Source organism: Hippoglossus stenolepis, chromosome 23 (genome assembly GCF_022539355.2).
Source record: "Hippoglossus stenolepis isolate QCI-W04-F060 chromosome 23, HSTE1.2, whole genome shotgun sequence".
Taxonomy (NCBI): domain Eukaryota; kingdom Metazoa; phylum Chordata; class Actinopteri; order Pleuronectiformes; family Pleuronectidae; genus Hippoglossus; species Hippoglossus stenolepis.
Genome location: NC_061505.1, coordinates 15843500 through 15867511, shown reverse-complemented (window position 1 = coordinate 15867511; position 24012 = coordinate 15843500). Strand labels below are relative to the sequence as shown.

Genomic DNA, 24012 nt, shown 5'->3' with positions numbered 1-24012 from the left:
CTGACATCGCAGACAGACGCCAACTCTCCAATTCCAACCCACTCACCCTTTTTCTAGTACAGCTACTCCTTTGGCTTCTGTCCAAAAGCCCTGTTCATCTTTATCCATCTCTAAAGGTGAGCACACATCCAATCTGGTTTTCTTTGCGTCAAGATCTAATCTGGCTGGAATTGCCTCACCATCTAACATCACAATCCCATCAAATCTTGAGGAGGGCTGATCCACTTGAATTTCAAAACTTGATGATGGTAACTCTCTGACAATGGCCTCAATGGGACAGGTTGATGACTCAACTGTCCTTTGTTGCACATCCTCTTGTTCATCTTGGATGGGGAATATAAACTGCATTGATCTCTCTCTGACATTAAACCTACTAAGGGATTGTTCTTCCAATGGCAACTGATTACTCATCAATATGGATTTTTGAACTAGCCACCCTTGTCCTGACTGGTGCACATGTGTTGATGGTGCACCGAGAACAGAAGCTTTCTTTGGGCAAGAGGGCACAATATTCACCATATTGGGAAGCTGGTCTATGTCAGACAGTGGACAAGAAGGTTCAGGAGAAAGAACTGCCTGTATTCTATGTTTGTGAAGACTGTAATGCTTTTGGTGATATTGAAAGCAGCCTTGTGTCTTTACCGTCACCACTGGCCAGCCCACTTTAGAATCTGAAATAACTGATGCTCTTGAAGCAAAGCCAATGATACTTGACTGTGTCGGGCAACATGATGTCAATTCTACAGAGTTGAGATTTCTTTGTACAATGGCATCAACAGCTTGGGGTTGAGGAGCAGATGGAAATCCAGGATTCAGGGCTTGTCGTGGACATGATGGAAGCATACTCAGCATTATTGCTTTGTCCCAGTGTGGAATTTCCCTAACTGTAAGATCTTGGTTAACAAACTTATGCCCTCTATTAAATGGGTTTTCCCAAATTGCATCCCTGTCCTCGAACCAGCAATCAAATTCATTTGTACCATACTTTGAAGGCTGACCTGGAATTTGACTGTGTTTGGGTAAAGTGGCAAATGATTTGAACATGCTGGGAGCCTCTTTTATTAAAGGTTCCACTGGTCTCTCTCCTAACTTAGAGGGAATACCATGAATATTAGAGTGTTTGGGACAAGATGGTAACATGGATACCATTATTCTAACCACCCCCATCTCTCTGAAATACATCTTTTGGTCATGTATTACTGTCATCCTTCTGGGGTTTGTTAATGGGTTTTTCCACACTGGCATTTTGTCAACACTCCATTCTACTTCATCAGACTCATTGTAAAATCTAGATGGTATTCCACAAACTCTGGTATGTCTTGGACAAGTAGGCAGCAGATTGATTATACTTGGCATATAAGCCAAAGTCTGACATTGTAGTGATGGAAAGCCTGGTAAACAGGCTGTCTGTGGACAGGAGGGCAGTATGGATACCATAGATATGTCACAGTCACCATCATGATGGAACACATTGAGATCATTTGAATGTAACAGTGCAGACTTCCTCCTCGTTTGTAGCAGCCACTTTGTTGTCATTGGCCACCTAATTCTAAGGTCTAACCTCCTATCATCTGGCCAAGCTGTAACTTGTGATTGCTTTAAGGATGGCATTCCAGGAACTCTGGATTCCTTTGTACAAGTAGGCAACAATTTTACCATAATTGGGCCATCAGCTAATGTCAGTGTTAGAGCAGAGGGAAACCCAGGTACAGTAGCAATCGGAGGGCAAGAGGGTAATAATGCACTCATTCTTTTTACAGTGCTCTTATCAAAACATGAAGCTGCATTTAGAATCTGCTCTTCCCTTTGGACAAATGGACTATTCCATTGCAGACTTTTATAAGCAAACCATTCCTTGCAGGTAGAGGAACAAAGTTTTTGTCCAGTCTTTGAAGGCAAACCAGGGATTGCACTATATCTGGGACATGAGGGCATTACATTAACCATACTAGGTTCTTGCCGTGGAGCAGAGGGTAAGCCAAAAACTTTGGCATTTGTGGGGCAACTCATTAACATATCAACCATTCTACCATATTTAAAGGTGTCAGTGTCTTTCTGTATCCACTGAACAATGTAAGCATGTATATTCTTCTTTGGTCTCTTGTTAATTAATATCCTCAAGGCATGCCAGTCTTTGTTATCTGAATCGTTCTGGACTTGAGATGGTATACCAGGAGTTTGGGTCTGTTTAGGGCATATAGATACAAGACTGACAATATTTCTTGACAGCTTATGGGGTGCTGTGGGCATACCTGCATAGCACGATATCGCCGGACATGATGGCAACAATGCCACTGAACTGAAAAAGTCTCCTTTGTCTAGATCTTGAGCAGCACTTGGGGAAATATCATGAATCAGGACTTCACGTTTACAAAATGGTTTTGCCATCACAATATGCCCGGTTATAACCAAACCTTCATCTTGAGTACTAACTGGCTCCCTAGAGGGAAAACCAGGGACTCTGGTTTTTCTTGGGCAAGTTGGAAAAATATCAACCATGCTAGGATCTTGCCATGGAGCAGAGGGTAAGCCAAAAACTTTGGCATTTGTGGGGCAACTCATTAACATATCAACCATTCTACCATATTTAAAGGTGTCAGTGTCTTTCTGTATCCACTGAACAATGTAAGCATGTACATTCTTCTTTGGTCTCTTGTTAATTAATATCCTCAAGGCATGCCAGTCTTTGTTATCTGAATCGTTCTGGACTTGAGATGGTATACCAGGAGTTTGGGTCTGTTTAGGGCATATAGATACAAGACTGACAATATTTCTTGACAGCTTATGGGGTGCTGTGGGCATACCTGCATAGCACGATATCGCCGGACATGATGGCAACAATGCCACTGAACTGAAAAAGTCTCCTTTGTCTAGATCTTGAGCAGCACTTGGGGAAATATCATGAATCAGGACTTCACATTTACAAAATGGTTTTGCCATCACAATATGCCCGGTTATAACCAAACCTTCATCTTGAGTACTAACTGGCTCCCTAGAGGGAAAACCAGGGACTCTGGTTTTTCTTGGGCAAGTTGGAAAAATATCAACCATGCTAGGATCTTGCCTTGTTGGTACACAAGGTACACTGGGTTCTTTTTTCTGTGGCACAGAGGGAAATCCAGGAATGGTTTCCTTACAGGGACAAGATGGTAACATATTAACCATATGTTTTATGTGTTCTTTATCCTGCTGTGACTTTTCCTCAAGCATAACATGATGGCATCTCAATGGTCTATCTAATATTAATTCGCTCAAAATATGCCAACTGTCTTTAAATGTCATAAGTCTTTGTCTAAATGGCATACCCGCAATCATTGTCTGTTTGGGGCATGTTGGGAGAGAACTGGCCATACTTCGACTGTTGGAAGCCTTCTGCAATTCAGACGGAAAGCCTGGGACACTGGCCTTTCTAGGACATGTAGGCAACATGGCCACCATGACTTTAATCATATTAGTATCACTGATATCTTGTTCCTGGACACAGGACAGATTTGAAACAAATGCTTCTTTTATCTGCAACTTTTTTGTCCATAGAGAACATCCGTCCCAAACATTCTTATCATATCCAAGCACTGGTCCAACAGAAGCTAAACCTGGAACACTGCAAACTTTGGGACATGTAGGTAAAAGCTGAGTCATATTAGGTTCCCGTTTCACAGCAGATGGGAATCCAGGAATACTTGCAGACTTTGAGCATGATGGTGTTAGGTCCACCATTTTTGCAATTCCTGCACTACCTGAATAAATGGAATTAAAATAATCTATTAACAGGAGCACTGGCAATGTCTTGCTGGGTAACGTCTGAAAAAGTAAACTGTTCTCCTCTGGCCAAGCTACAACTTGTGACTGATGTAAAGATGGCATACCAGGAATCTTGGAATATTGTGAGCAACTCGATAGTAAATGAATCATACTTGGCATTCTCACAGTTCCTTCAATCTGAGCTTCAGACAGTATATTTGATGGTAAATGAGAAACAGAACTCCCTCTAGTACCCAATAGACCAGGTTCCACCTTGGAAATGTTCACACATTGTTCCTCTATACTGACTGTAGAGCTTGGTAACACAAGCTCTTGTTTAACTCTACAATCTCTTTCACACAATAGCCTCTTATTTATCGACTGAGCCACATTTTCAGTTCTCCCTTCCTCCATACAGTAATCTGAATCCAAACTACAGACAGCAAAGTTACTAGTTGGAGGCAATGCCACCGATTCTTCCGTTTGATTTGATAAATCCTTTGTTGTGGTCTGCTGTCCCGAGAGATACCCAACATGAGAGTCCAATCTTGAAGTGACTTGGTCCAAGGAGGCTGTGATGCATGTGATTTTCTCCTCTACAGCAGGTACTGAAACAATAGGGCTGTTTTTTAGAGGGCCTCTTTGTGGCTCCTCCCACAGTGAGTTTGTTGTAATGGACTGTTCTCCAGTCCGAGTTTCTTGAATTTTGTTCACCTCCATTGAAGAAAAAGTAGAACTGGTGCCTCTGAGACAAGATGGCACTGAGGCATCCATGCTCTCATTTCTGAAGGAGTAGAGTATACCAAAGATTGATGTCAGCACAAAAAATTGCACTTAAGAAAACTATGAAGGAAAATCTAGGTGTTAATAATTGACATGATCAGAACACCATGCCACACTTACCCCAAATCCTTAGTTATAGGTTCTTTTTTGTTGGTCACTCCTATCCTTAATATTGGTTTTGTGTCAGAAGTTGTAGCAGTTTCGGGCAAGTGCAACAAAAGTCTCTGAAGTGATTTGGAATATGATTCGGGATTAGTAGGAGAATGGGGTATATGCTGAACAGACTCAGGTTGAGCTATTGGACTCCCTAACTGAATGGACATCTGAGACCTTGATGTAACCAGAAGCTCCTTGATTGAAGTGGATGTTGGATCATGAAAATCAGGGTTTTGCTTAGTTCCAGACAAGTGGGGAGGAAGCGTTTCCTGGATGTTGGGGTATATCCTTGTCCCCCTTGATTCTGTCTCATCCGTCTGTGTTTTTGGCATCTCAAAATATTTTAGCCCTGGGGCAATGGGTGATCTGGGGCTAATGGTCAGAAGTGAAGCAGTGCTCTTAGGTCTGAGGGATAAACAGACAGTAGGTTGTAAGGGAAGTCTCCATCACAGGAGTGATGTCAAAGCCAGGCCATAGTCACAATGCTGAACAGCATACAAGCCTGACAAGAATATGGCAAAACAATACTGCAGGAGATTTAAACCAGGAAGTTATCAAAGAAACATATAATGACCAGGTCTTGGCAAGCTGCAGAGTGCTAAATATAATAATACAAATATAATATAATAATACAATGAAGGAAACCTACCAGATCTGACACTTGCTACATCAACATGACTTGGACTAAGTTATTTTTTGATCAAATTTGAATGCAAAAAGAATTACTATATGCAGAGGATATTTCATGCACAGCCAAATAAGCGCGAATATATTTTTTCTGCAGCTTAGAAACATAGTCATAAGCAGTGGAGGCTGCTCAAAAGAGGGCACCAAGATCTTCTTCTACAAGATTTTCAAGTGAAAATAAAGGGGTATTTCAATAGTTGTTCTAGCTAAAAGAAAATGTCTGCCATGAGACATGAAATTCTGAATTACAAATACATTTTCACAGATGTGCGTTTAAAAAATTCTGTTGGCAATTTGGCAATTCTGGCTTTTTACTTCTTCCCTTGAGTCTTATATTTAACCTAGAATGTTTTCAAACATCCCCTGAACCCCTTCAAGCTAAATAAATGAGTTTGTTTGTAGGCTTAAGAAAGAACAGGTTTTTTTCCAGGTTTTTCAAGATGGCTGCCACTGGCTATACCAGCTCAGAAAGTCCCTACAAACTATCAATAGTTCCATCTGTTAAAAATGTAATCATTGCCAATGAATTGCCAAATATGAATGTTCTACTATTATCCCATAATGTTTTCCATCCTTTAAAAGGAGTGCAAATTATTAAGTTCATTTCAAAGAAACTAAAAGTGACTAAACTATCTAGTTTTGAAAATGACATATATCCTGAGACAAATTTCAACAATGAAATTAAAAGGATGTTGAAATTGTGATACATTTTTAGTGTAACCTGGAATATTACAAGGGGTGGAGGAATTTTAGGGTCAATAAGATTTTCTGTCTGGGGTAATAGATAGATGGATGATATTAAGAGTTTGACAATTGAGATTTATTCAACAAAATGTTATATATTCTGTATACTTTGTGTGTGTGTGTGTGTGTGTGTGTGTGTGTGTGTGTGTGTGTGTGTGTGTGTGTGTGTGTGTGTGTGTGTGTGGGTGCTCATCTCTTGACATAAACTGAAGATCACACATATTCAGTCATTTATTGATGATGTCTGATCATGAATCCGGATTTTTCCTGTCACCTTATGTCTGTGTACATATATATATATATATATATATTCATATATAAAGTATCACAGACCCCCTATTAACATTTTCAGGCCATTTCAACTTCAACAAATGTTTGAAAAGTGTGAAGCTTCACCCACTGATTACAGCTTCCTCAGTTTTCCAAAGCTGTGATCCATGCTGAAATCTTTCTCTTAAATCATGAACCGCAGCTCATTAAAAACATTTGACGCCACAAATTCTGGTGTGTCAAAGGTTTCTGGGGTCAGTAATTCCATAGCAGCCATGCCCACCACACCATTCCTGATAAAACAAAGTGGCCTCATATTTACTCACCCTGGTGTTGTCTTAAGAACCTCAACTCCAGAATGCAGATCTCTTTTCCGATCTGAAGCCCTGGACGTCTCAGTCATCCGGCTGGTCGGGGCCCTTGGATCAGGCGCTGAACAACGTAATATGAAGTTGTAGTCATTCTATGTCGGTATCACTTATTCTAATTTACCTAATTTTGTGTTCATGCTCACTTGTCGGCGTTGTGCACTGCTTATCCTCTTCACTCAGTGTGCTCAACTGTCTTTTGAACTCTAAAAGAAAAGGAAATATTATAAATAATAGCCAGTAAGTTTGTTTATATGCCACTACAGAATGAACAGTGCATAGCAAATATAAACAACCAGCAGAGGGAGACGTGAGCTTGCATGTCAGATGTATTTGGTCAATTATTTTATTGCTAGTAATCATGTAGGAACAATGCGAATCTTGTTCCTTTTTTATTCTGTACCTGTATCTTGGTCACTGGGGGAGACTATGACAGTTTGGGATGTGTGGGGAGGAGGAGGAGGAGGAGGCCCAGAGAGAATTAGAGCAGAGGAAGGCCTTAGAGGAGGAAGTGAGGGCTCTACAACAGGGGTGGCCTGCGGTCTCGAGGAAGGAACAAATCCATACCCTCCTTGTGGTTTTTTCTCCAAAGACTGATCAATGGGCAGAGAGGATGAAGCTGACGGGGAGGAAACAGAGGCATGACAGGAAGGAGAGGAAGAAAGGAGACAGGAGGGAAAGAACGGATGAAGGGATATAAATAACCCAAACTTTGAGTATGCTTTCCAAAAATCAGTTCAGTGGGCATTTTCTCCAATGTTAGTGCACTGATGTGTCAAGTAACAAAGAGCAAGAGTAAAAGACAGTTTTAAAAAGTTAGCAATTTTGTAAAATGTTAGCTGATGTGATTATTAATGTGGTTGTTCAAATGGAGCTTTTTTAGATCTGAGATCACACTTACATACTGACGTGCATGTCTGGGTGAAGCTTGACAACAAAACCAATGAAAGTTGGCAAGAGACTGATCTCGGGTCAGATCACTTTTACGAATTTAAAAGCTGAAGTAGTGAGAATGAACCAAGGCAACATGCAGTATTGGTAAATTACATGTAGGAGCAGGAGACGAGGTAGTGGGTTTAGGTAAGAGCAGAAAAATTAATGAAAGGGACAAAAGTAAAACAGGGAGGCTCAGGCGGATCAGTAAGTGAGGATGTCAGGCTTGAAAAAGCAGCATTACATGGCATCTCTATTCTCTGCTTTTTCGGCAGCACTGCAGGCTCTCTGGGATCATTAGCAGAGAGGTGAAGAAACTTTGGAGAGAGGTCTTTCTGTGCTAGAGGGGCCTGACATTTAGGAGGCCTCCATTCACTCTGCCAGGGAGCTGGAAAATAGATGAGAATGAAAAAACATGGGAGGATAGAGAAACTTGCAACAGGTTTGTGAAATTCAAAGTATGAACTAGCGTAGTAGGGCCACACTGTATCTCTGTCCCTGTACCTGTCTCGGGGGCAGATGGTAGACTGGTGGGTCTGGTGAGGGCTGAGCCTAGCCCCCCCGCAGAGGTGGGAAGAGATTTGGGGTGTGGAACAGGAGGTGGTGGAAGTAAAATAGGGAAGGAGGTGGGAGGAGCTGATGAGGAGGAGGAGACAGAAGAAACAGAAGGAACGCTCTGCGCTCTCCAGATAGTAGGACATGCTGAGAGAGGAAGATGGGAACAGATGGTAAGACTAATGCTGCATAAAACTTTTAATTTGAAAAATAATAAGCTTAAAATCACATAAAATAAAAATGTTTTGCTTGTTACATTAAAAGCTCTCGAGACCTCCAAGATGCAGGGCTGTGAAGCAGCTCCTCCAGTAAGTGTAAGGAAGCTTTAATTCTAGCCCAGGCAACTAAGGAACAGAGCTGTCATCAGATATTGAAATGTCAGACAGGCAACTGTAGCCTCTCATGGTTTCACCACGAATGCTAAATAAGGGCTAAATAGTTACAAATGTCTTACGAAAAAACTCACTAGTTTAGCTAGTTCTCCAAAAGAAAACAATCTAAGTTTATTTGTTTGACTATTGTCCAATTGACTGGACCAAGTTTACGATAATGTTTTGCAAAAACATGTTTCATAGAAAGTAAACCCGATGTACGACCTGAGGCAAAGTATGCAAAACCAAATGATGTCGTCAGTGGTGGTATTCACAAGCTGAAAACTGGGATAACTCGAATTTCAGCCTTGTAGTTGTTTGTCTCCACACACTAGTCAAGTTGCAAAAAATATTGCTACCCCTCTGTTCCTCTGTTGAATAACGGACACAAACTTATTTTTGCAAAACATTATGATGTCACAGTGAAGATGACATCACTTCATTTTATTCTATAGGGCATTTGTGTCAAGTTTTGTCCGAGAACTGGTTTGACAAGTACATGACCTGGGACCTTTGACAATCAAAATCTAATCAAATCATCCTGGACTCGAAGCGAACGTTTGTACCAAATCTGAATAAATGTCTAAACTTTTCCTGGGATATTGAATTCATGAGAGTAGGGAGGACAAACCTGCACCTAGAAAATTAAATAGTCTCTGGCTACAGCTATCAATGGTGCAGAAGCATACATTTTGAACTGTGTCTTTTAATAGAAGCTCAGGTCTCTTTTGCACTGAACATTAACACAGAATTAGTCTAAAAGCAGATTAACGAAAATAATATATTTTTGATCTTTGGCTATTTTAATGGAAATACAAAATACCTGTTTGTGAAGCACCAGAGAAAAAAGGGGGATGAAGAGATTGATCAGAGGGTGTAGCAGAGACAGAAGAGGTGGAAAGGGCTTCAGGAGAAGTGCAGGTAGAAAAGAACGGGGCCTCCGAGCCCTCAGCTGGACAGGAGTCACTATGGAAGCTATGGGGCCTACGAGGAGCTGAAATGGGCAATAAAAAGAAAGGAGAGGCAGGAAATGGCAGAAAGGGGAGGGCAGGAAGAAAAATTGAAAGATATGAAAATGGCGAAATAAACTAAAAATACATCCAGTTAACAGCCAGTAAAACTGCAAACAGAAACAGACAGATGCAGACAAATACATAAAATCCACCCAGAGTGCTGTCTCACACTAAGAATTTTAATTATAGTGTGGCATTGCAATTGATTGATGCACTTTCTAGATAAGTTGTTGTCCTTTTTGATACATTTTTAGAGTCACAATTTGCTTAAATTATTGACAATAAATTTCATTGTAAATACTACCAACAGTTAACCAGTGACAAGGCTTACAGAATAGCTATTTTGTCATGGGGAGGATAAGGGACATTGGTAATTTTACATTTGAGATTAACATCTGATTAAACACCTACTTAATTCAGGTGATGTAGAAAAAAGTGTTCTTTAAAACTGTTTGTACAGAAGCTGTACAGTAAAAGTGAAAGGTCTAAGTCAGCTTCTAAAGTAAGCTTGTATTGAACTACTCTGCAGTGCTGTGCAATGTTTAAGGTCATGGGAAGGTTTAAGGTTTAAGGTTATAGTCAGAAGAATAAACATGACAGAAAAAAAGGATTAGGAATATATCAGCATCATATAGCCTTATACTGTACGTACTATTTACTACATACAGTAGTAGTCTATCCCTAAAATAAAATTACTCACTGCTGTTTCCCTAAAATATTAACATTCGCAATCATTTGCAAACCACTTGACCTCTCCAAAAGAGATCAGAGCATAATGTGAAAACACACTATAACAGCACAGAGTCTGCCAGTGCAGTTTATATGACTTGACCTCACTGGCCAGGCAACAGCACTGTCTGGCTGCCGATGGAGACACATTCCTGAACACACAATTACAGTGACTGTGGAACACTGCTGTGTAAATGGAACATTCAGAAATTTGCCAGTAAATCTCACATGATGAGGAATCATTTGTCGGCCTGGGTGAAGCTCAAGGATTCAAAACGAGGACATTCAATTTGTTCCTTGGCGGAGATACGATGGACACAGCCGAGGGTGGCATGTTCCAATTAAACATGTGGATCATGTTAAATAGCTACACACCACAAGTTTCACTGAACACATACACTGACTTCTTATATAAAAAAAAAGAACCAGAAACTGTGATTTTAAGCCTGATTAAAGGTTGACCAAACACTTAACTGTAGACATTTTGTCCAAACCTCAAGTGTAACTCTACAACACAGAGAGGTATTTCTTTAATATCTACCAAAACAGTCTGATCCAAAAGTAAAAAGGGACAAAGGATGAGGAATATCTGCTCACAGATACCTGATCCGGCACCGGGCTGGAAGATTTTCGGAAGTGCAGGAGGGTGAGCACGTGTAAAGGCCGGTAATGAGTAGGCATAGGGGGAGGGCCGAGCCTGCTGGTTAGTGCTTGGTGGTCGTGTGTGGGTTTGCAATAAAGAGGATGGAACAGAGGGGTGTGGGGGTTCAGGCAGAGGAGGATGGAATGGGGCCGAGGTGGTGGAGGAAATGCCAGAAGACGTTTTGCAATCCATCACTGGGTCAAAGATAAGACATGAAATGGACAGGGAAAAGAAGAAATGAAAGAGTGGACGACTGAAATGGTCAGTGATCATCAGACTAGTGTTCAACACAATAACTACAGACAAGAGAAAAACCTTCACATTACATATCTGATTTGCACACTGTATGTCAATATAATAAGGCCTCAAGATGGAATTCTGTGACCAATCAGGATCCCAACAAAAAGGTGGGAGAGTAAATCAGGAAAAAGAAAAAAAAAATACCTGTGGGGCCTGATTGAATTGCAGGCCTCCAAGCCAGGTCATGTATTCTTGCAGTAGAAAGAGCAGAAGCTGTTAGAGGAAGATAAAAGGTTACAGGGCACAGAAAGATTGAAGAATATAGAGGTAAGTTTTAAAAAGGAAGCGTGAGAGGAAGCAGCAGTTTGAGAAAAAAAACATCAGGAGAATCTTCGTTTTCCAACTTCTTAATCAATACAGAGGTGAGGCTGAAAATGACCCCTATTAATTATAACTTAGTGTGTACGTTGCAAATCGTAATGCATTGCTGTGCTGAGACCAATCTAAGACCAATCTCTAAAGACACATGTGCAAGTTAATGCTCGTGTTTTTATGCTACTGGCTATGTCTATTGCTACATCCATACTACTACGTTTTCGTTTGAAAACACATCAGCTACGTCTGACGTCCACACTACTCCAGAGTTCTAGAGCCGTTACAACGGAGATGTTTGGAAGTGATGCTGGCCCCATTTTAGTTTGAAAACTCCGGTGCTGCATTTTAGTCTGGAAGGGGCAGAAACAGAGATGTTTGGAAATGATGACATAGACACTCCCAAATGCTTGCTGATTGGGTCTTTTTAGTCCCAACAAAGCCTTCGCTGATTCGTCAGGCTCCTATCACATGACCCCCTTTCGCATTAGCCATTTTAGTAGACAGTCAATTCAGTAGATTCAAATTTTACCTTCCAACCGTAGGAAATATTTATCAATATTGTTCAAACGTCTTTTAAGGCATGTTTTCCTCAACTCTATCACCTCACACTATTAGTCACATTCATATAGCACACACTAACACATGAGGTATTATGGATATGGAGGAATAGGGAGAATTGAGCCAGGGATTGAACCACCAACCTCATCATTAGTGGATGATTCGCTCTACCTCCTGAACCACAGACGGTCTGACAGTTGTCCATTTGCCCGCTAAATATATGATACCGAATCCACAAGAACCATTCATTTTCAGTTTTAATTGTATAGCGCCAAATCACAAGATACATTATTTCAAGGCACTTTAGGTCAAGACCTTATTAGAGAGAAACCCAACAGCTCCCACAATGAGCATGCACTTGGCAACTGGGGAGAGAAAAAACTCTCCCTTGTCGAAGTGTCCTTGAGCAATATACTAATGCACCATCAGTGTGTTTGCTAATGAAGAGCAGTATGAAAATGTATCTCAATGTGACCACTGATGCAAAGTGCTCTGAGTGGCCATTAAGACTATGAAAGACATAATCTGCCAGTCATTTCTTTTAAAGTACTAATCTCACAGATTAGTACGGTTTCATCTTATATTGCTTGTTAATTTAATGTTCCTATTCTTACCAGAAACATGAGCAGCATGTCCAGTTCCAAAGCTGCCCCTTCGCTCCTCTCCCGCCTCGTCATCGCTGTCAACAAAGTCATCCAGGTTGCCAATGTCGCTCTGTTTCATACTCATTAGACTGGCCAAACTCTGCATGTCCTCGTCCCTGTGGGGGTAGAAAAAGAATTCTCTTACAACTTTTTTTATTAAAATATCATTATTGGTCGTTAAACTTTTTTCTGGGCTTTAACTGCGGATTTAAGTTCTTCGATACAACTACACAGCTTTGAGGTACAACTGTCTTCAATAGATGAGTTGATGACTTACGTGGCCTTCCCCTCTTTGAGAAAGACACAGGACAGGTTGAGTTTCAGCGTGGCTTCCACCACTTTGACAGACATTGGTTTGAGCTTCAGTGTTATATCATACTGGGCCGAAGTGGCACTGGCATACTTCTTCATATTGACATCAACTGATGCCAGCACCTTCCTGCGGCCTTTTGTCTCCTGTAGAATAAACCATCTTCGTCATCATCTGAGTCTACCAATTAAAAGTCCATTCAATAAATGATATGAAACCACGACTAAGGATATCACGGACGGACCAGACTCACATTTTCAATGACAAAAGTCCAATCTTTGTCTTCAAACTCCTCAGCAGTGGGTTCCTGTTGAAAAACATGATTGCTTGGTGTCTTAGCCATGCCATTTCGTGTCCAGATTAATAACTAACCAATTTCACGTTAGGAATCAGCCACAAATAAGAAGAGACTTGCCTTGAAGAGTGTGACAGAGACGTCTAAACTCTCTGGAACCTGCCAAATCACCAGGCCTCTGTAGGGGTTCTGAATCCCTGGCTGCCAACTGTGGAGCTGGCAGAAAATGTAACAGAAACAAAGGATTAAATCTCAATGTTGTCTAACTTTTCAATGAACTGTCGTTTAACCTCTGCACACTTTAAAAATTACAAAACTAAAAAGAAATTTCAACCTCTTGATGCATCAAAATCAAGAGCAGATTTAACAGTATTTGAGTACTCTCTACTCCGAGAGCCATGAAAAGAAAATGAGCTATTGTACTAAAACTTGAATTCCACTGTATGTCTTGCTTTTCTTTGCTTTATTACCTTTGTGCTGTGACGTCGACTCCTCCTGATCCACACCACTCTCAGTTTGTCTGGTTGCCTGAAACCACAGAAGAGCACAATTGTATATATACATTTTTCTATCTTTCTTCACTGCCTGCTGTATGCCTGTGTGTCCGTAGTTTACTCTTCTGCGGGCTGGAATATTGTGATTTTTACATTTTTGAGTAAATAGTTTTGCACACTGACACACTGAGTGTCAGCAAATAGCAATGTACCACTGATGGTACATTTCCATTTCCATTAGGCAGTACAAAAATTATAAAATGAGAGTCACCAGTACTGCCCTCATGATTATATTGGTCTATTATTTGAGTTACTCATTGACTTTGGAAACATTACACGTCTATTGAACAATAAATCATTTCTGCGCCCATGTTACGTAACAGACTAGAGTGTCTACACTGGCAGGGAGTGGGCAGGGAAGAACTTCTCTCTTGTCTGCAGGAGTGTGTGTGTGTGTGCCGTGTGTGTGTGTGTGCTGTGTGTGTGCGTGTGTGTGCGTGTGTGTGCGTGTGTGTGCGTGTGTGTGCGTGTGTGTGTGTGTGAGTGCTTGTCTCTTGACATAAACTGCCGATCACACATATTCAGTTATTTATTGGTGATGTCTGATCATGAATCAGGATTGTTACTGTCACCTTAAGACTCATGCTAATGTGTTTAAATACCTGTCTCATGAACTCCAAAGTGAATTAGACAAACTCAAAGTATACTTCAAGTACTATAGGTGTCCTAAGAACTTCTGATTAGTGATGGTGTTTATTGTAAACATGTCAAAGTGAGCACAGATCAGCGGGGGAGTGAGGAGTGAGGACATGCGGCAGGGTAATACAACACAGTACAAGGATACCATGCCTATAATGTGCATCTGCCGCAATCCTGAAGCAGCGGCAGCATGAATTTTACAGCGGTGGGTCACTGTAGTGTCCTGGCATTTGGTTGAGTACATAACCTGACTTTTATTCAAGGAAATACAATTGTTATACCAGCAACCTCACATAGCAGTGCTACTGCCAGAAACGCTGCCTGTGTGGACAACAGACGACCGCTCATGCAGGCAGTGTGGCCTGGGCTACCTAAGGCCAGACAAAATCAGAGCCTTGTTGCAAAACAAAACTGAGATCATAAAAGTTATATGTCAATTACTTGGCTTTCATAATTGTTGAAAGCCATAATAGAAATCAATCAATTATATACAGCCCATATTAAAAAATTACAATTAGTCTCATAGGGCTTAACAAGGTGGAACGTCCTCTGTCCTTAACCCTCAACAAGAGTAAGGAAAAACTACCAAAATGCTGCATGTAAAAATTTGTATATTAATATGATATATTATTAATTAATTATGAATTATTAGATTATTTTTTATAAAAGTATTTACAACATTGATTAAAATAAACAGTTTTTAACATAATAGAAATATGTGTCAATGTTTAAAGTATTAATACACAAAAGAAATGTCTGATAGAAATGTAGGGAGCAGCAATGACAATTGAAATGGAGGAGTTATTGCTAGTAATGGTAGAATATCTGAGTAGGCATATTGTATATCAAGCAGACTTGCTGTAATCATAGTCCATGATCAGAAACCACCACGAGCACCCATCACCACTATCCACATCAGGATCCACCATTACGATCCACGATCAGCTGCCACCACGATCCAATGTCACAATCTCTGATTCACGACCCATCGTCAGGATCTATGGTCCACAATCACAATCTACGGTCCCACCGTCACGTCATTGAAATTGAACGAATCGCCCAGCCCTACCTGCGAGCATGAGGATCACCTCTTTGCATCTACCGTGTTGAGTGAGTGGCATAATGGTGGGGCAGCAGCTGTTTGTGACACAGATGGAGACAGTGCAGCATGCGGCAATCCTTTCGGACACGCACTGCCATTTTGAAAGTATAACCCAGGGAGAGGTGTATGTGTGAACGTACATGGTCCAAACTAGCTGGAACAGACTACAATGGGAATCCATCCCAGTGCAATGTCAATAGAGACTGTTTTAACATTAAATAACTCCATACATATTGCAAATATCTGTAATTAAATTATTCCTAGTCAAAAAGAACATTTCAGATATGAATATAAGAATATTCTGCGTGCTGCCAGAGACTGCAGGACTGTTGTATTAATGTACAAGACCTTTAGTTCTACACACACACTTTTCTCTGCTGCATAAAACCACTACTTTTTCCTTCTCTCACTAATACAACACATGTACAACAACAAAATAAGTTTCCTACTTCTTCTGTTTCACTCAATTCTTACTCAGCAGCAGCAGCATTACCTGGTGGCAGGAGTCAATTGTAATAAATCAATAAATATACTAAATATTAATAGCTTTATCAAAAAGCTATAAATAAACATAATTAATGGATGGATGAACAAACAGCAAGTAAATGACATCGTAAAAATTGGACATTGATGCAAATTATCAAATACCAGCTGCTTCAATACAAAACAGACTGAATCAATAGTGTCACATTGTCGTACTGGTCCGACTGTCATGACAACAGTGTGCCTGCAGGCCTCGTTCTTATGTCGCATGACTCGGATAACCAATGTTTGAATTGGTGAGAAAGTTTGTGAGCAACAGACGAGTGAGAGTGAGACAGTGAACAGAAATAGATGCCTGTCACGCTGATCTTAACAGGGACTTAAATGCAACCCTACACCTGCTGCGCCATTTATCATAGACATCGATGTTGCAACAGGCTGACCTACTAACGTACAAAGTGTCTTTAGCCCATGTAGTCTGTAAATTAGTGGTTTGTAGAGTGCAGCCTCTCAATACAGAATACATGTCATACACAGAACACACGCACATCAGACTCAGGGCCTGTAAATAACTACAATTATATAAATATGTGTTTGTTTGAAGCATCAGTTTGAGGTAAGTGTTGTTTTAGCATTAGCAAGTAAGGGGAGGTTATATGATGTGAGTGAGTTTGTTGACCATGCAACTTCTAAATAGTTTTCCCAGACTGTACAATTTGTCTGATACTCCATCATACTCTGAATGTAGATGGTTTTTCGCTAATCAGGTCAGAAAGAGCGTGCGTCCAGCTGATCCACATTTTACACATTCTTGTCACGTAATCACAAGTGCACTGTTTGTGTTGTCTCCTGTAGGTCACCAACAAATGTATATTCCTGAGAAGCTTCAAATCCCAACAAACCCATGCTTCTTTTTTAGGACTTTACAACAACATCACAACAAGACTGCATGAAGTCACACATTTTTTTAAATTATTGTACATCTCCCTCCTTTTCTATGATGGCTGGCTTTCCCCTCCAGCTGCGAGTGTGGCTGTTTGGATCTAATAATCACAAATAGTAAATAGACTATATATATTATATTATATAGCACTGGTCCTTTATCAACCACTCAATGCGCTTTACAGTGCAACACACATTCACCCATTCACAAATTCTTACAGTGCTACTATGTGCTGAACTTGTTCTATCACACACGCTTATAAAGCCGTCACGGGCAATTTGGGACTCAGTATGTTGCCCAGAGTCACAGAATGCAGACTGGAGGATCTGGGGAACCGACGACATTCTGGTTAGGAGACGACCTGCTCTACCCTTTGAGCCACAGCCACCAACCCACAAACGACTGATAACAAATATAATGCTTACTGAGTCGTAATCACAGGATAGCAAATCAAAATGTAGCTGTATTTATGTGAAAATTCTTTAAAGTTATGAGATAATTATAAATCCTGGTGACAGCTGTGCTGTGATTTCAGCTGTATTTACTTGGATGGAATAAATCAATATTAAGCCTTCATTCCTTTAAGTGGAATATTTTTCATTAAGCTGGGGTCTTGTTTACATGAGGGGAGAATGGAAAAGGTTTCAGTGTGCCATCATGCAAGGAGTTGATCATTGTGGTGAAGCGAGAGCTAAAAATAATTTATATTGTACTAATGTTTGGACTTAAAGGCTAGACTTGTGAGACATGCAGTCAAAGGCAACTCAAGAACCACTTTATTTAGGTCAGGCAAGGTCCCTAATAACCAAGCAAATCAGGTGAGGAGAAGGCTGAAAAGGTACAGACAATGGTCTAAATTAGGTAGGCAAGATGTAGTAAGCTGGACTGGAATGCTAAAACTACACGAGTACTTTATATCCTAAAAGGGTAATGAGGCAAACAGGTGTACAGGAAGACGAGGTAAGCTGATGCTGGTAGTGGGAACAACAAGGTACCTGCAAGGTAAGTGGATCTACAACCAGAGGCATATGAGAGAGAATGCAAAATAGAACCTCTGCAGAGTGTGCTGACATGATAGTACCTCCCCTCAAGGTACTGCATTGGAGAGTCCTACCAATTTGGTGAGAACCACAGACTTCCCATCTTCTCAACTACTGCTGTCCTCGTCCTTAGTGCCTTAGTGACCTACCCTGACTGTGCAAATAGAGGCCAGGGGCCTCCCTTTAACTGGTTTAATTTTGGAGACATGGAAGGTATATGAAAAGTCCTCCTCAAGTTCCTGGGAAGGCAAACACCAGATGTACTGATAACCTTGGAGCTGAAGAATATACCAATGAAACCAACAGCCAGTTAACACACATACACACCAGAAGATACCTAGGATAACAACCAGATCCTTAGGCCGCAGCAGAAACTGACAGCAGGGGCCTGGGGCCAGTCCACCATCCTCTTGTAGTATACCAAGTAACGGAAGAGGACTGAGTGGGCATTTAACTAAGTACAGTGCCAACAGTGGATGAAGGGCTTGATGGAATGTTGACCATCTTCTCCAGGACAGGAAACAGCAGCAGCTGGTAAGTATACACACGTTGGAACACGAACACGAAAGGGATTCACAACTAAAAAAGATCCCTCCGCACCCAAATGACAAAATAAACTTAAGCAACAAATTATATTGTGCTGTCTGTCTTACATTCACAGGCCACTCTCATTTCAGTCTTGCTTATACATTTTATTTGTCTAATCGTTGACTTTCTATACCTGATGGGGAACATAACTGTAGCACAGACCAAGCAAAGTATATCAATACAAGACTACGTGGTGAAACACACATTATGTAGAAAGTAACAGGAACAAAAACATGTTGAAACTGGTCGCTGTGTATGATACGTCATGAAAAGTGAATAAACAGAGTGACAGGAAGGTGGGTCACTAAACAAGCCAGGGCTGGAAGATTGGAAACACATGCTGACTGTTCCTTTCGTAATGATAATGGAATTAAAGGAACTCCTGCCTTGCCAAGACTGAGGCTGTCAGGCAGACAGCGCAAACACTAACCACACTAACACAGTGCAAGAGGTCATACGGGGAGATGTGAGTGGTCATTTAGAAACCCTGTTTTACCAGTAACTTCCTATATGCGTGCAGAAAATAAGAAAGTGATGCAAATTTCCTTTTTCTCCTGCCTATGAATTTGAATACTTCAAATAAGGGGTCAACATGGAACCTTAATATTCTTTTGGCATCCTCCAAAATGTGATCTCGTATCAAAAACATTCATGTGATGAAAGTTGGCGTCCTGTTGATGGATCATGAACATGGTGGCGGCTGATAAAGAATATGCCTTCTCACATACTCACGATAACTCCTCCATTTTAATTACCCTTTCTGCTCTCTTCATCTCTATCAGACATGTTCTTATGTATACATACTTTAAACATTGACACATCTTTCCATTATGCTATAAACGGTTACTTCTAATCAGCGTTGTAAATATAGTAATTATGTTGATGTGTTCAGTTTAACGCAGCATCTATCGCTCCTCACGCGTGTCTCTCTCTGAGGTTTCTACGTTTCTTTGGGGTAGTTTGTCCTTACTCTTGTTGAGAGTTAAGGGCAGAGGATGTCACACCATGTTAAAGCCCTATGAGACAAATTGTGATTTGTCAATATAAGATATACAAATACAATTTGATTGATTGATCGTTGACCCACACCATGTGCACAGCTTGCTCTGCTGGTCAGTGGCAGTTTTTTTCAGTTTCTTTTGTTGACACAATCACACTGACTCTTTTGTTTAAATAATGACAAAATGTTTGATCTAAGAAGAAACTCCACATCATCAACTTCCTACTCTTGGTTGTTTCGAGGGTTTGGTTTAACAACCAGGTATATGTCTGGACCGTGTGTGGTCAATGTGCGGAATTTACTACGTTTACTGGAAAGTATCTATACCCTGCGGGAAAAGTCAGGTAAATGTAGCTAGATGATGTAATAGGCTACATATTTATGACATCACCTCTTACTGGCTACTGTCAGCTGGTTTCAGCCATTTGTCTGTTTGCTACGCTGTGCTCAAATACACAATGTTTTTTTTTAAAAGACAAATGCACAGTGAAGCTGTTCTTGTAGACATGTTTTTCTGTTTCTGTTGTCAAGACAATGGAACAAGTATGAAACAGTGGCTGAGACGTGGCCCATTAACACAGCGTGTTAACCACCAGGCCCTTCACAACCATATCCAAGCTGCTGCGCTGATAGAATCCTGATGACAACTGTGCTGTGAATTCAGCTGTATTTACTTGTAAAAATGACCACGCATAAAGAAAGGTGGAAGCTCATTAACATCAGTCAGTCACCAAACATCCACGTTTAAAGGGTGAGCTCTTCTGTAGCAGTAATCTCATCATAGTGTCTCCTGAGGCCCCACGGGCAGCAGTTTATTGCCATCTGTAATTCACCTCCAGTTGAAATAAATGCTTTCAAGCCTTAAATAAGCCCAAATGGTATCAATTAAAATTGTTGTATATCTATCCAGGCCAGAGTCTTGCTGCTTGTGTCTAACTATAAAAAAGTGTATGTCATTTATGTCAAAAAGGAAGTTCACAAACCTACGGGTGACGCAAGAGCATGTGCTATTTAAACACCATGGGAGCTGGACAGGGAAATAAGAACTGCGTCAGTCTGAAACTAGAAAAGAAACTAAGACCAAGCTTAATGCTGTGCTACGTTACAACAGATTCTTTTTAAAAATCATGTTTACTATTACCCAACTGTGAAAATAGTTTTCATTTTCATGTTGATAGTCTAACCGACTAATTCTTTCAGCACAAGTGAATAACACGTAGAAACCAGGATGTGATAATGTGATAGCTGAGTAAAGTGGGTCAGTACTCTGAATCACCTCATCCCCCCGGGACACTGTGGGATCCCTTTTTATTTGTACATCACAAATAACTAGCAACAGTGAGAGACAAATATGGGCTAAACAAAAACAAGTTTGAACCTGACAACATATATTTGGTGCAAGAGGGGAGGGGGGGGGCTTGACCCCCCTTGATCTGAAATCCTGGAGGTGCTGATGATGACCACATCCTCCCTGCACCTGACTCGGACTGTCCTCCCAGAGATCATCACTCATGCCAATACAACTTGGTTACATGACTCCCAGTACACAGGGTGCCATGTCACATAGTGATAACTGCATTGGCTTAATATAAAAACAACAGACGCGGAAGTAATGGGGCGTGCTCTCTCTGAAGAGAAGGAGACGGTTCTTTGAGAGGGAGCGTCTGCACACTTCGGTCAGATCTACTGATGAGGTGAAGACGCAGACTTTTTAAGGGGGAATAAGAATAGTGTCCCGTGAGCAGGAGATCCAGACACGATGGTGAATACCTGTCATGAGGCTCAAGCGGCAACTTTGACGAACACTTCAGGACTTCAGCGTCCCGCCCCTCTGTGGCCGTGTACCGATGTAATAATGGGATAACAACTCCACCAACACATTTCACTAACAAATGTCCCGCTCGGTGTGTGAGCTGGAAACAGGACGGCGTCCGAATAGTCCCTCAAAGGCCATTTTGTTTCGTATTGCGCACACAATTCCGCAGAAATAATTAAATGTTAGTATTTCTGAGAAGAGTTCGGTGCCACAGCGGGAGGACGACACGGCTCTGAATCCATTTCACAAACACAGCACGGCTCCACCACGCCAGTTAAAGTGTTGGGACGGTTTCTCACCATTTATTAGTGCATTCTATCATCAGCTCCTGGAAGGACGCGGCGAACTGGAACTTGGACGCCTTCTTCCCGACCCGCTGCAGCCGCTTCCACACAGACGTCATGGTCAGACCTGTGGGATCATGGTGTCCTCGACGTGAACGTGTGTCCTGCAGAGGGGTGGGGGGGGGTCGGTAGATGGATGGAGACTCCACCTGCTTCTCTGACAGCTCCTCTCCTCACCGGGGTCCGACACTGTCTCACTGTCCGCGGACCAAACACGCACCTCTGGGCAGAGCTGCTGTCAAGCTCCCCGGAACACACACACAGCAGCACTGAGGACTTTCAAAATAAAAGCACTCACGCACAAAAGAGCGTTCACGTCAGAGGCATTTGAGCCAAGCGCTTTTATTAAGCAACAAAATGAAAACCGGAGCTCTGTCCCCAACCCGAAAGGCTGGGTATTATAGGCTAAAGTGTTAAAACAACAAAAAAAGATCAAAATAAAAGTTGTAAATTTAAGATAATTCATATTTACGTAATCTGATCCGTTACATTGTACGACAAAAGTGGAATACATGTGTACAAATTCCATCTTGTTTAATATCATGTGACAAAATATTACAAACACCAGTCAAAGGCGAAAAAGAAAATGAAAAGTGAAAAGTGAAAAGTGTTGTCTATATCATTTTGATGACAAATTACATTTCATTTCATTTAGCTGACGCTTTTATCCAAAGCGACTTACAATAAGTGCATTCAACCATGAGGGTACAAACCCAGAACAACAAGAATCAAGAAAGTACAATTTCTTCAAAGTGCTATAAGTAAGTGCCATGTAAGTGCTACTAAATTGTTAGTTTAAACTTTTATTCAAGGTATAGTCTGAAGAGGGGTGTTTTTAGTTTGCGGCTGAAGATGTGTAGACTTTCTGATGTCCTGATGTTAATGGGGAGCTCATTCCACCATTTAGGAGCCAGGACAGCAATTACCTTTTCTTTCTCTAAAGTTACTAGAAATCTTGTATACTGAACCGATGAGTCAAAAATGTATTATTAAAGTTGACCAATTTCATTGTTTGATTCGGTCAACTAAATATGGAAACGCTTGAAAACGGACATTTATTTTAAAACTTGAAGGTCAATACTTCCTGTTTCACGGAGGGTTTGTTATAGCTGGCTTGATGTAGCCCAAATGGTTTGTGGGCAATATACAACATTTCATACAAACAATAATAAAGAGATACTGTAGATATGTGATGTTGTAGTCAACAAAGCACCAATCTAGTGATAGTAAAGGGTTACTGAGCTAAAAGTCACAACAGTAAGTCATCAACACCTGCAGGAACTGTTTGTTTCATCTTCTAAGGCCTAATTTTAAGAAAACAGTAATTCATAATTGTTTTTTTGCTTACTTATAATGAAGCTAGACATAGTGAAATGGCATTTCCTCCCTGCCTAAATCCGACTGCTGCAGATGACTCATCTAACTCAAGGAAGTCATAACAGTAACATGCACAAATGCTCTTAACCCAAACAGTGATTACTGAGTTCCCATGAAGCTGATGTTGAGGGTAATTATCATGGACTGAGCACAGAACAGAACTGTGGGGGAAAGTTTCCCCTGTCATGAGTCCCTCTCAGCTGGAGGGACTTTTCCAGTTTAGCTCTGGGTCTATTAATAATCTGACACACAGAGCAGCTGGTAATATAATGTTGCATCCTAACACAGACACACACAGAGGGGGGAGGTTGGGGCACCATGTTTACACTCTGGATGATAAACATTCATTTAAAGAGTTCATATCAACAATTTATATTTTCATTTTCATTTTCATTTAATCTGTCTGTCTGTCTGTTGGGCAGGCGGGTGTGTTTCTTGCGACTCTGGGAAACACAGGGTTGACAATGAATTGTTTTTTTTAATCTTGATCTTGACATTTCATCTCTTGACTCTGTGGATCACAGTTTTCTTACCAGCCATCTGGACAACTGGGTCAGCCTCTGAATGTGTTCTTATCTGGTTCCAAACATTCAATACATTGCAGGGAGGAGTGTTTACACTACTCTCAGTTGTCATAATCCCCAGAAATAAGACTTTTGTTTTGGAGCTGCGTAAAGAAGCTGTCATGGTCCACTGCTTTACTCACTGCAC

General features: G+C 41.0%; 1 protein-coding gene across 10 annotated transcripts in view; it reads right to left on the bottom strand.

Annotated features, from left to right (window-relative positions):
* ehbp1l1a (EH domain binding protein 1-like 1a) overlaps positions 1-22156 on the bottom strand; it is a 42909-nt gene extending 20753 nt beyond the window's left edge. For 2 of the 10 annotated variants that reach the window (XM_047338772.1, XM_047338773.1), the window contains exons 1-14: positions 21880-22148; positions 13886-13943; positions 13536-13631; positions 13374-13427; positions 13088-13266; positions 12781-12926; positions 11438-11506; positions 10948-11187; positions 9432-9602; positions 8187-8384; positions 7927-8070; positions 7153-7368; positions 6896-6955; positions 6708-6813 (exon numbers count right to left, since the gene is read on the bottom strand). In XM_047338772.1, the coding sequence (XP_047194728.1) occupies positions 6708-6813; positions 6896-6955; positions 7153-7368; positions 7927-8070; positions 8187-8384; positions 9432-9602; positions 10948-11187; positions 11438-11506; positions 12781-12926; positions 13088-13266; positions 13374-13427; positions 13536-13631; positions 13886-13943; positions 21880-21983 (1841 nt within the window). In that variant the 5' untranslated portion in view covers positions 21984-22148. Of the gene's footprint in view, positions 1-46; positions 4526-4644; positions 5086-6707; positions 6814-6895; positions 6956-7152; positions 7369-7926; positions 8071-8186; positions 8385-9431; positions 9603-10947; positions 11188-11437; positions 11507-12780; positions 12927-13087; positions 13267-13373; positions 13428-13535; positions 13632-13885; positions 13944-21879 lie in introns of all 10 variants that reach the window. The other 8 variants (XM_047338769.1, XM_047338765.1, XM_047338766.1 and 5 more) reach the window with 8 other exon arrangements.
* Between the last annotated feature and the right edge of the window lie 1856 nt (positions 22157-24012).